The sequence below is a fragment of the Rhipicephalus microplus genome, chromosome 1 (genome assembly GCF_043290135.1).
Source record: "Rhipicephalus microplus isolate Deutch F79 chromosome 1, USDA_Rmic, whole genome shotgun sequence".
NCBI classification, from domain to species: Eukaryota; Metazoa; Arthropoda; class Arachnida; order Ixodida; family Ixodidae; genus Rhipicephalus; species Rhipicephalus microplus.
Window position 1 is genome coordinate 94,767,364 of NC_134700.1, and position 12,714 is coordinate 94,780,077.

The window sequence follows — 12,714 nt, forward strand, 5'->3', positions numbered from 1 at the left end:
GTAGAAGTTGGTCTACGGAAGAACCCCAGCAACGACGCTCGACAAAATGTTACTTATCGCCACCAACGAAGAAAACCTTGATGTGAATGGGTACCTTCAGCGCGCCGAAGAAGCACGACAACTCGCCCGTGTCTGCATCAAAAACCAACAGATGAACAAAAGCCGCCTTTAGAATTTTCACGATGCTTTGTGCAACACCAGCCAAGGGACGTGTTTGGGTGTGGGCACCGATACGCCGGCGTAGACTCCGTGAAAAACTTCTGCAACTCCATCACGAGGTTGCCCCGACGGCATCAGCAACTCTTTACGGCGCCGTGCACGGCCTGAACCATCCATGTCGCGCACCTCAAACCGTTTCGCGCCCGTTAACATAGCTAATGACTGTATTATTTGTTGTTTCTTTATGATTATGTTTATTTCTTGTACCCATTTGTTGTACTTTCTTGCCTTAATGCTAATTTTTGTTTAAAACATCGGGACGATGTCTTTTTACAGCCCCATCATGGTGGTATAGTGGCTTAGGTATTCGGCTGCACACCCGCAGGTCGCGGGATTGAATCACGGCTGCGGCGGCTGCATTTTCGATGAAGGTGGAAATGCTGTAAGCACGTGTGCTCAGATATAAGTGCACGGTAAAGAACACCACGTGATCGAAATTTCTGGCGCCCTTTACCACGGCGTCTCTCAAAATCATATCGTGGTTTTGGGACGTTAACCTCACATATCATGCCTTTTTTAAAAGGGGGGTAATGCCACGTTCCTTCCCCAAGTTAACTTATTGCGCCGTTACACCGTACGTAATTGTCAGCGCACACCGCACCTGCAGTGTTCCAGAGGCCTCGCGACTTAATGATATGTGAGATTTAACTTCCCGAAACCAACATATGATTATCAGAGACACCATATTGGAGGGCTCCAGAAATTTCGACCACCTGAGGTTCGTTAACGCGCACCCAAAGCTGAGCACATAGGCCTACAGCATTTCCGCCTCCATCGAAAATGCACCCGGCGCCGCCAGGATTTGATCCTACGACCCGCGGGTCAGCAGCCGAGTACCTTACCCACTAGACCACGGTGGCGTAGCAGGCTTCGGGACCGAAGGGACTGAAGTAGGTCGTTTCGTTAAGATCACGCCCACTTCGCGAAGATTACAGATTGTTTTGGAACCTGCGTGGGCACTAGCGATAACGCTAGAATAATCGACGACTCGCGTAAAAAGAGCGACACGCTTCGCTGCTTGGCAGAAGATCGGCGGCCGACGCTCTGTTCGCCGCTATCGGGGCCAGTGTGTATCGCTGTAATCTTACTTTTTATTTGTTGGCCACAAGTGCAGGCGAAATAAACAACTTCATCTTCTTTCTATAGGCTGCCCCTTTCGTCCACGTCACGACTTCGTGACAATATGAAAACATACCTGAACTTACTAAGTTTGGGACTCTTGGCTTTTTTTTTATCGTTTATCAAGTCAATATGTCCGTCTGTTCCTGACGCTACTCCAAAAGTTTTCGGTCGCAACTCAGTTGCTGTTTGTTTTTCTTCGCAAATAAATATCAGTGACGAGCATGCTGAATCACTTTGTGGTCATCCTTCTTGCGGACTCATACACGTCTCTGTAAATAGCGGCAGCTACTACACACGACCGGTAGAAAGAGAGTGCACCTTCATTTACACGTTTGTTAAACAGTCTTTTTAACACTCATTTATCAGTTCTTTCCTTCGCTGTCTTTATTTAACAATGACTTCGTAATAATACACACGGCAGTGATACAGCTTTAGACGATTAAAAAGTCAAGCATATGAAATATCAAAATGCCTTTTTGCTGAGCGACGTTTAACGTTGCCACTGACACTGATTCATACAGTGGCTCTACTTGATTCGATGAATGTACCTCTTAACGTGCATAGGAGTCACGGAGCGCCACTTCTTTGTAAAGGCATTGAAGCATCGCACGCTGTTGAAGTACTCATCGCCGTTGAAGCCTCCGAGGACATAGATATCGTTGCCTATAGCCGCGAGCTTGTGGTACGCTCGGGGACCTTCAGGGTCCACGACTTCGACCTAGATCAACAGAAAAAATATTTGCGTTATTTTTTTCTAAAATGTATTTACGCGCTAAGAATATGCTGATAAAAGTGTTATGTGAGTTATCTTGTTTAAATATTTACGTTCTCACACCGTGCGGATAGGTGAAATGAGCAGGAGAAAGTGGCTCTAGAAGGCTGGTCGACGACTCAATAGACGGGCCTATCTTTATAAGTACTCATGCCATCCTACAACCTGACCCATCCTAACAATTAATTGAGGACAGAACTGATATCCTTTAGGTGAAATTGACAGTATTTCATGTGTTCACTTAAGACAACGTGACAGGAAAGTCATCTGGCTTTTTATTCTCATTAGATATTTTTATCCTCATTAGCCTTGTTTCGGGTCCCACTGGGCCTAGCCAAGCCAACCGTTCAAACTGTTTGACGACAGTTGGACCACCACGCGTCCAACTGCTCCAACGTGAGTGGTGGTGCCATTTTGTTTATGTCATGTGTTTGACGTGCTTTGAGCAGGACAGAGTAATGTGATTCAAATCTGCACGAGGGGCTAGAACTTTGACAGCACGTCGGCAACATGGCAGGCAATACAGCATTGTGCATATGCATTCTGACTAGGAGGTATATTGTGTATCGCGTGGTATCTCACTGTAAACCATTCGATTGAGCCACTGCGAAATAATTTAGAGTTAGGCCCTTTCACATCCAATGAGTTCATTTATCTCGTCAAGTAGCTCATAGTGCCTGCAATCCCTCCAAACCGAAGAAACAGAACCTAAAAACCCTAAGGTCAACGGTCAACGTATATATATATATATATATATATATATATATATATATATATATATATATATATTGCAACGAGCAAGGTTGCGTAAAAACACAGGTTATTATTCCAGAAACGTTAGCCGCAACAAGCTGGTACAGGCAGGAACCCGGCAAGCACGAGCCACACACGGACGTCAACGTCTTCTTTCACGCTGGCACAGAGCTGGCGCCACTATGCTTCGGTACAATTACTCCCCGCGCAGAAAGGAGCCAACCTGGCGACCTAGGGAAAGGACACGACAAGGGGGTCATAGCACGGTTTGAGGCGTGATACGTGTACTGTTTCACGCCCACGGCAGCGTTGGTCCGAGGGTGGATCAATGGGCTCAACTTCATAGTTGACAGGAGATGTTTGCCGCACCACACGGTAGGGGCCATGGTATTTCGACGAAAGCTTCGGGGAAAGACCGGGAGGGGTAGACGGGACCCAGAGCCAAACCAGCATTCCTGGGTTATAGTGTACAGCAGACGCAGAGGAATCGTGGTCAGTTTTCTGGCGCCATTGGTCTTGTGCGGTAAATGAGCGAGCGAGTTGACGACACTCTTCGGCATAAGCAGCTGCTTCGGAAACAGGCGTCGCTTCGGTAACATCAGGCCTGTAAGGGAGAATGGTGTCCATGGAGCATGATGGCTCACGTCCGTACAGAAGGAAGAAAGGAGAAAAGCCAGTGGTTGTTTGTGGCGCAGAGTTGTACGCGTACGTGACAAAAGGGAGCACTTGGTCCCAATTAGTGTGGTCGTCAGAGGCGTACATGGCAAGCATATCTCCAAGGGTACGGTTAAAGCGTTCTGTCATGCCATTGGTTTGGGGTGGTATGCCGAGGATTTCCTATGGACAGTGCGACATGCCTTGAGTAGCTCGTCGACGGCGTTCGAGAGAAACACGCGTCCACGGTCACTGAGTAATTCACGAGGTGCACCGTGTCGCAAAATGAGATGGTGAAGAAGAAAGGACGCAACGTCTTTTGCAGTTGTAGCAGGCAGCGCAGATGTTTCAGCGTAGCGTGTTAAATGATTCACGGCGACGATAATCCACCGGTTGCCTCGAAGAGAGTTGGGTAGAGGACCATAAATATCAATTCCGACGCGGTCGAATGGTCTCGCTGGGCAGGGTAAGGGTTGCAAAGGGCCAGCAGTGCTGTGAGAAGGCGTCTTGCGGCGTTGACACGTGGTGCATGACCGAACGTACTGGCGAACGTGCCGATACATGCCGCGCCAGTAGTATCTTAGACGAAGGCGAGAGTAAGTCTTAAATACTCCAGCGTGGCCACACTGGGGGTCATCGTGAAAGGCAGCGCAGATGTCCGAACGCAAATGACGAGGGATGACAAGGAGCCACCTACGGCCATCCGTCACGTAATTGCGGCGATACAACAAGCCTTCACGGACAGCAAAGTGTCTTGCTTGACGAGAGAGGGAGCGTGAAGTCGTTTCTGACGAACTGTGAGAGAGGACGTCGAGCAAAGAATTGATCCAGGGATCCTTGCGCTGTTCGGATGGCATGTCAGTGATGCTCAACGATGACGAATCGCAATTGGGAGTTGATAAGCAGGCAAGGTCAGGAGGCAGTAGAGAACGGGATAGTGCATCGGCGTCTGAATGTCTGCGTCCTGAGCGATAAACAACACGGATATCGTATTCCTGAAAGCGTAAAGCCCAACGAGCGAGGCGGCCAGTAGGATCTTTCATGGACGCTAACCAGCATAAGGCATGGTGATCTGTGACAACATCAAACTGGCATCCGTAAAGGTAGGTGCGAAATTTTCCTATAGCCCAAATGATAGCCAAGCACTCCTTTTCCGTGACGGAATAGTTGGACTCTGCCTTCGTTAGTGTACGGCTGGCATAGGCCACAACGTACTCGTCGCAGCCATCCTGGCGTTGAGCGAGAATGGCACGGAGGCCGACACCGCTTGCATCCGTGTGAATTTCAGTGGGTGCATTGGGATCGAAGTGGCGGAGAACTGGCGGAGAGATGAGTAGCCGGCGTAGCGCCGTGAATGCCTCATCGCAGTGGGAATTCCAGCCAGAGAGGTCCGTGCTACGGGAGAGAAGCTGAGTCAGAGGGGCAATTATAGAGGCAAAATTGCGAATGAAACGCCGAAAATAGGAACACAAGCCTATGAAACTACGAAGCTCCTTTAGGGTAGTAGGCTTGGGGTACTCGGCAACGGCACGCAGTTTGGCAGGATCTGGCGATATTCCTTCTTTTGAAACGACGTGGCCGAGAATTGTGAGTTTGCGGGCGCCAAAACGACATTTCTTGAAGTTAAGTTGCAACCCGGCTGCCGTAAGGCACTGGAGAACTTGTTCCAGACGGGAAAGATGAGTTTCGAAATTCGCCGAGAATACATCTATGTCGTCTAAATAGCAAAGACAGATATGCCATTTAAGTCCCCTGAGGACACTGTCCATCATTCTTTCAAAAGTCGCAGGCGCATTGCAAAGACCGAAGGGCATTACATTAAATTCATATAAGCCGTCAGGGGTCACAAACGCCGTTTTTGGACGGTCTGGTTCAGCCATTGGTACTTGCCAATATCCAGAGCGCAGATCCAGTGAAGAGAAAAACTCCGCACCTTGAAGGCAATCCAAGGCGTCATCAATGCGTGGCAGGGGATAAACATCCTTGCGTGTGATGTTGTTTAGTCGACGATAATCCACGCAAAACCTGATGGAGCCATCCTTTTTTCGCACGAGGACCACTGGCGAAGCCCAAGGACTGTGTGAGTGCTGAATAACACCACGTTGCAGCATATCGTCGACGTGTTGAGTGATGACGTCACGCTCGGCCTGCGAGACGCGGTAGGGGCGCTGACGAAGTGGAGTATGATGACCGGTGTCGATATGGTGAGCGACAACTGACGTGCGTCCCAAGGGAGGTTGTCCGTGGTCGAAGGAGGCGCGGAAACGGTCAAGTAGTTGAATGAGCTGATTGCGCTGGTCTTGCGTTAGGCCGGTGTCTACGCTGCGCAACAGAACGTCTTCGTCAGGTAGTGAGGGCGCGGTGCCAGCTGTGACAGCATCCACGGACATCGGTGTCGTATCAGAACGGGCATCGAAAGGAAAGATGTCATCATAAGTGTCAAGACTCCCAATGCATTCGCCATGCAATAAGGTAGCGGGACAAGGGAACGGATTGCACACGTACACGGCACTGGAGCCCTCGGCAAGTGTTATGACGGCAAACGGGACGACAATGTTCCGGCGACGAGCGCATTCTTGTGACGGCATAAATAGGGCAGTTGAATCGGAAACGGAGTTGCACAAAAGAGATACCGCGGTGACCGAAAAAGCAGAAATGACGACGTCAGCGGCGACGATCACCTTTTTGGGTGAGCGAGGGAGATCTATGAATGTCGTGCTGAATGGAAACAAAACGAGTTGAGCACGAGCGCAGTCGACAACCGCATGATTAGCGGAAAGAAAGTTCCATCCCAGGATGATTTCATGTGACGCATGCGGAAGGACGACAAATTCTACGATGTAAAGCACTCCTTGAATCACAACACGAGCAGTGCATGTGGCAGAAGGTTGGACGTGTTGCGAACTCGCCGTGCGTAAAGAAATTTCAACCAGTGGAGTCGTCACTTTGTTCAGTTTGCGGCATAACACTTCACTGATTATACAAATAGCGGCACCTGTGTCGACAAGAGCAGTTGTGGCGAAACCGTCCACAAACACGGCAATCTAGTTAGGGGGCGATAGATGAGGCCTTGGAAATTTCGTCGGTGGCACAGCTCTTGCCTCAGGAACTGCGACTGTCAGTTTTCCTCCTGGGCGTGGTTGGAACGGCGAAGCATGGGGGAAGGAGACCGAAGACGGGGTGAAGGAGATCGACGTCGGCTGAAGTCTGGTCGACGTGAGCGGGGGTCATGCGAATCAGGTGTCACATGTGATTCTGATGGCCGAGATATGTTGCCGGAATGCTGCACATCATTAAAATAGAATCCACGGCGACGACAGTAGCGCGCGACATGTCCTGGAATACCACAGTTGTAGCAGATGGGCCGGTTATCCGGAGTACGCCAAGAGTTGGCAGGTGCTCGAGGTGGTGGAATGGGCCGATTTACCGGATAAACTGAAACTGGTAACCTGTAGTAGTTGGTGGCTGGACTGTATGAAGGGAGCGGCGGTTGGGCAGAAGGTCGGCGGACGGCTTCTGCATAAGTCAGCGGTGCAGCCACTGATATTGGGGATGTGGGCGAAGGGAGAGCCTCGGCAACTTGCGTCTGAATAGCACGGCGAAGTGAGTGGTCCAGTGTTGTGGGGGTCTCGTTGATGGTGGCAACAAGAGAGAGCTGTCGAGCAACTTCCTCCCGGATGTACTGTTGAATTTGAGGCATTAACACGCTGTAGTCGGGGCCACTGCTTTTGCACTCCAAGGCCGAAATATCAGCTGTCTGCGTATTAGCGCGACGTGTAGAAACTCGTTGCTTGCGCAGCTCATCGAAACTTTGACATAACTGAATCAAGGCCGTGACGGTCTGTGGGTCTTTGGCCACAAGCATATGAAAAGCGTCGTCATCAATGCCTTTCATTATGTTCTTTATTCTGTCAGCCTCCGTCATCCTGTCATCAACTCGCCTACAGAGGCTGATCACATCCTCAATGTAGCTTGTGAAGCTCTCACCATTTCGCTGAAATCGTCCCCGCAGTCCCAGTTCAGCGCGAAGCTTACGCATGGCTGGACGACCGAAAAACGAGGTGACGGCCTCTTTGAAAACCGACCAGGTGGGGATGTCGGCTTGGTGGTTGGTGAACCATAGGTTGGCCAAATCCGTCAAGTAGAAGATGACGTGAATCAGCTTCGCAGGGTCATCCCACTTGTTAATCGCGCTGGCATGCTCGTACTCTGCCAGCCAGTCCTCGACATCTTGATCTTCAGCGCCGTTGTATACTGGTGGGTCACGCAGACGAAGTACACCAGAACACATGACGGGTGGCAGCGTGGAAGAGCCTTGTGGGGGATGGACGCGCTCGGTCATCGTGGACTGAGATGGTAGCTTACGGCTGCGGAGCTCCAGGACGTTACCCAGCACGTTTCCACCAAATGCAACGAGCAAGGTTGCGTAAAAACACAGGTTATTATTCCAGAAACGTTAGCCGCAACAAGCTGGTACAGGCAGGAACCCGGCAAGCACGAGCCACACACGGACGTCAACGTCTTCTTTCACGCTGGCACAGAGCTGGCGCCACTATGCTTCGGTACAAGATATATATATATATATATATATATATATATATATATATATATATATATATATATATATATATATATATATATATATATATATATATATATATATATATATATACAGTTTGTTGGTGCTCAGGTTTATACAATCCTATATCACAGGGGGAGAGAGAGAAATAGAAAAATCAAAAGAAAAAAAACAAGAAAACAGAAAAAAAAGAAAAAAAAATGAAAAAAGGAGAATATAAGGTGGACTCCCCCGGGCGCCCCCTTTCACTCTTCCTTTCCCTTCCCCCTCCATCTCTCTCCTTTTTTTATTTTTCACCTTGAGGAAGTCTGCGGTCTGTGTATCCTTCCTTTTATTACCGTATTATTCCCGACCAGACGGCGCCTCCTGGCTCTGGCGGTTCGATGTGGCGGAAAAAGAGCTTTTTTAAGAAGTTTAAGCCTTTACCTACTCCGCGCCCCGTCGACATCTCGTCGTAGAAAGAGGGGCACCGCGTATTGCCGCAGATGCTGACAATCGGGTGCAATGGCAACTCTTGCCCGCTTCTAGATTACGCTAGCAGTAGGGGCCTCCCCACTGTGCACAGGGTTGCTTTTGGGCATGTCATATTTCGCACAATTGATTGGATAGTACGGAATTATTTTGAGCTGTCCAGTGCCCTTCGCAGCTGCAGTGCCGTGCGCTCAGTAATATTTTTTTCATTATTGCCGTTATTGTTTTCTAATGGTTTATTTGCTGATTGATTGATTAGTGGAGTTTATTGGCGCAAGGGCCAGATGTGGCTGAAGAGCGCCAGAGCGATGATAATGAACTGTGCGATGTGCAGTGTATACTATAGATAAAACAGATGTGACATGGCTGTAAATGGGCCTGAAAACAGTCGCTGTAGGTGCGTAAAAATATATATATAGTAAAATTATGGCAATGACAAATAATGTGTGCTATGGAAACATAAAATGGTTTAAAAGTGATATGTATGTGAAATAAAAACTTGCAAGGAGCACCAGTGCCTCGACAGAGCCCTTAAAACAAGAGCATGGAGGCCTGGGCTCATTGAAAGCTGCTATACCAGCGGCATCCTCTGAACAGAGGATGCGCTATGAACCTGTTGGGCTAAAAACATACAATGTTGGGCTAAAACCATTCAATACTACATCCTTTAAAAAGCTTAAAACTGATTTTGCATCAAAAAGCGGCTCTTCACCGAGAAACATAATCGAATGTAGAGGAAGATTATAGCGGTATGCTAAAGCAAAATATTTCTTTCTCTCACTTTCAGCTTCAGGACACTCCAGGAGGACGTGGAGGACGGTTAGCCTCTCACCACATCTACCACAAGTAGGAGGTTCATCGCCAGTCAGCAGAAAGCTATGGGTACCATAAGTGTGTCCTATTCTGAGGCGACAGAATAGGACATCAGTTCGCCGTGTTCTTGTAGCGGAGGGCCAGTAACCCAACCCCGGCTTAATCAAGTGAAGCTTATTATTTATTTCTGTGTCCCACAAGCGTTGCCAGTGGTTTCGCAGTTTCTTACGTAGGAAGGGTTTTAGGTCTGTTGCAGGGACAGAAGCGGTGGGGTTAATAGCGCGCAATATAATTGAGGTGGCCATTTGGTCAGCTAACACATTGTCCTCGATGCTTCTATGGCCAGGAATCCAGCAAATAGCAACATGCTGGTTGGACATATACGCTGTACACAGAATGGAATACAGCTCAATTATTACCGGATTTCTGAATCTGAAAGTAGATCTTAATGCATTTACGACGCTTAACGAGTCTGTGAATATAATAGATTTTTGTATGTTTGATTTCCGTATATGCTTCACAGCCGACAATAGTGCATATCCCTCAGCCGAAAATATACTTGTTTCCGGGTGCAGCACACCGGATTCCGAGAAGGATGGTCCGACGGCTGCATAAGCCACCCCTGCATGCGACTTAGAAGCGTCGGTATAAAACTCTACGCATGAGTAGTTGGACTGAAGTTGTCGGAAATGCATTTTAATATGTGCTTCTGGTGCATGTTTAGTGATCTCGGCAAAGGAAGTGTCACAATGTATGAGCTGCCACTGCCACGGCGGTAAATGTTTTGCTGTGGGCATAGGACAAAGTTCTAGCAGCGGAACACCCATTTCCTCACTTAAGCTTCTCACACGCAAAGAGAACGGCTTTCTCGCTGTGGGTCGATTATGGTAGAGGGTGGCAGCGGTCATATTGTTTATAGCTGACTAAGAAGGATGCTTTATGTTTGCGCGTACCTTTATAAAGTAAGTGAAACTGCTATAGGATCGCTGCAGGTGAAGTGACTACTGATTCGACTCTACATAGAGAGACTGGATCGGACTTGTCCTGAAAGCACCGGCTGCCAGTCGGATACCCAGATGGTGAACGGGGTCTAGGATTTTCAAAGCACTTGGCGTTGCGGAATGATAAATTATTGAGGCATAATCAAGGCGCGACCAAACAAGGCTTTTGTACAAATTCAAGAGACACTTCCGATCACTACCTCATGTTGTACGTGATAGGAGCTTTAGGAGGTTCACCGCTTTCAGACTTTTCATTTTTAGATGTTTAATATGGGGAATAAACGTGAGCTTGGAATCTAAAGTGGTTCCTAGGAATTTATGCTCGCTGCTCACAGAGAGTTGGTCTCCCTTGATCGTAATATTTGGTAGTGGCATTACCCCTCGTTTGTTGGAGAAGAGTACGCAAGTACTTTTCTGGGTGTTTATTTTAAAACCCTTCTCATCCGCTTATATGGAGAATTTATTCATTCCAAGCTGCACTTGTCGTTTACAGATAGACATATTGCATGATTTGAAACTCATCTGCACATCATCAACATACACAGAATAAAAGGATGCTAAAAGGAGCAGAATACACCACCCACGGGTGGTGTATTCTGCTTTTTCATCACTGTGTTTGCTGTTGTCGGGTGACGTCGAGACGAACCCTGGACCCGATATAAAAGTACTTGTACAAGGGTTGTGTGATGGCCAAAAGGCAATTCAGGCCAACCTAAGCGGCCTTAGTGACAGACTTAAGGCCCTGGAAGACATTGTACAGCTTTGTAGGGACCAAGTGGCAAGTCTTGTTGAACTAAAAGACACAACTGAGAGGTTGAATTCAGCTTTGGAAAAGCAACATGAAAAACTTGTTGTTTTAGAGGACAGAATGCGGCGAAACAATTTCATGGTGCTTGGTATACCGGAGACTGAAAATGAAACTTCAGAAGAACTTGAAAAAAAGGTAGTTGTAGAAGTATTGAAGAAAAAGCTCGGTGTTAATGTGAAAATGATAGAGCGGATGCACAGAGTTGGAAAGCCACATCACAACAAATCCGCAGAAGAGCCCTTAAGGCCTCGGCCAGTAATACTGAAGCTTCATGATTATAAGGAAAAAGAAAAGGTTTTCAATAGCTGCGGAAAACTAAAAGGGAGTGGTATTTCGGTTAGCGACGACTATTCAAAAGAGACACTGAATAAGCGCAAACTGCTCTGGAAGTCTGCGTTGAAAAAAAAAAGAAGGCTCGCGCGTGCGCTTGAACCGAGACATGCTTACTGTAGATAACAAAGTCTACGTATGGGATTATTCTAAAAATAGCCGTGTCGGGATTCGGCAGTTGCCGAAAACCAAAGGTGCGCCGCCAAAGGCTACACCAAGAGATAGTGGCCAGTGAAATACCGTCATCCAGGATACAGATTTCCGACTTATAAACCTTAATGCTTGAAGTCTCGTGACTAAAGTCGGTGATTTAGAACTTGTGCTCGCTAGTTATGACCCTCACGTGGTTATTGTTACCGAAACGTGGCTATGACCAGAAATACAAGATTACGAGTTATTTCTTCCAGGTTTTAAGATAATACGTAATGATAGAGAAAATAGAGGAGGAGAAGTTGCAATCATAATAAAGGAAAATATTGAATTCGTAACCATGAATGGTATCCCTAATCACGAGAGCGCTTGGTGCCAAGTAAAATTAGGAACCAATTTAGTCGTAATAGGAGCAATCTATAGATCCCCTAACGCATCGATTGAATACCTAGAGGCGATTCAGCACTATGTAGAACAACAGAAGACTCGAAACCAGCGGTTAATAATTGCCGGTGATTTTAACTTGTCTGGGGTTGATTGGAATTCACTTACCATAGAGTCACGGGAACGAGCTGACTGTGAAGTGCTGCTTGACATTGCTTTCGCTAACGATTTAACGCAGTTGGTACAGGAAGGCAGTCGCAAAACGGGAACAGCGCAGGCTATATTGGATCTAGTATTTCTTGATGGACGGTTTGAAGATTATCAGGTAGCAGTAGAAAATGGCATATCGGACCATCAACTGGTATTTGTACAAATTAAAGCTGACGTTCCTGCATCAAATGTTAAAGAATGTATTGCGCATGTCCCCAATTTTGATAAAGCTGATGACACGAGCATCATTGACTACTTATCGTTTCATCTAGACAGTCTGAGCCCTGATGATGACGTCAATTCTTTGTGGACAAGATTCAAAACCATTATTTTTCACTGTGTAAATTCATTCGTACCATTAAGAAAAAAGAGAAAGAATAGGCGTAATCCCTGGATAACGCGAGAGATAGTTCGTCTGAAGCGAAACATAGGACGGCAAAGGAAAGTA

The 12,714-nt window shown here is 47.4% G+C and overlaps 1 protein-coding gene across 1 annotated transcript in view; it reads right to left on the reverse strand.

Moving 5' to 3' along the window:
- LOC142791013 (kelch-like protein 10) overlaps nucleotides 1–12,714 on the reverse strand; it is a 97,394-nt gene that overhangs the window by 30,828 nt on the left and 53,852 nt on the right. The window contains exon 5 of the mRNA XM_075885407.1: nucleotides 1,890–2,059. Within this exon, the coding sequence (XP_075741522.1) occupies nucleotides 1,890–2,059 (170 nt within the window). The remainder of the gene's footprint in view (nucleotides 1–1,889; nucleotides 2,060–12,714) is intronic.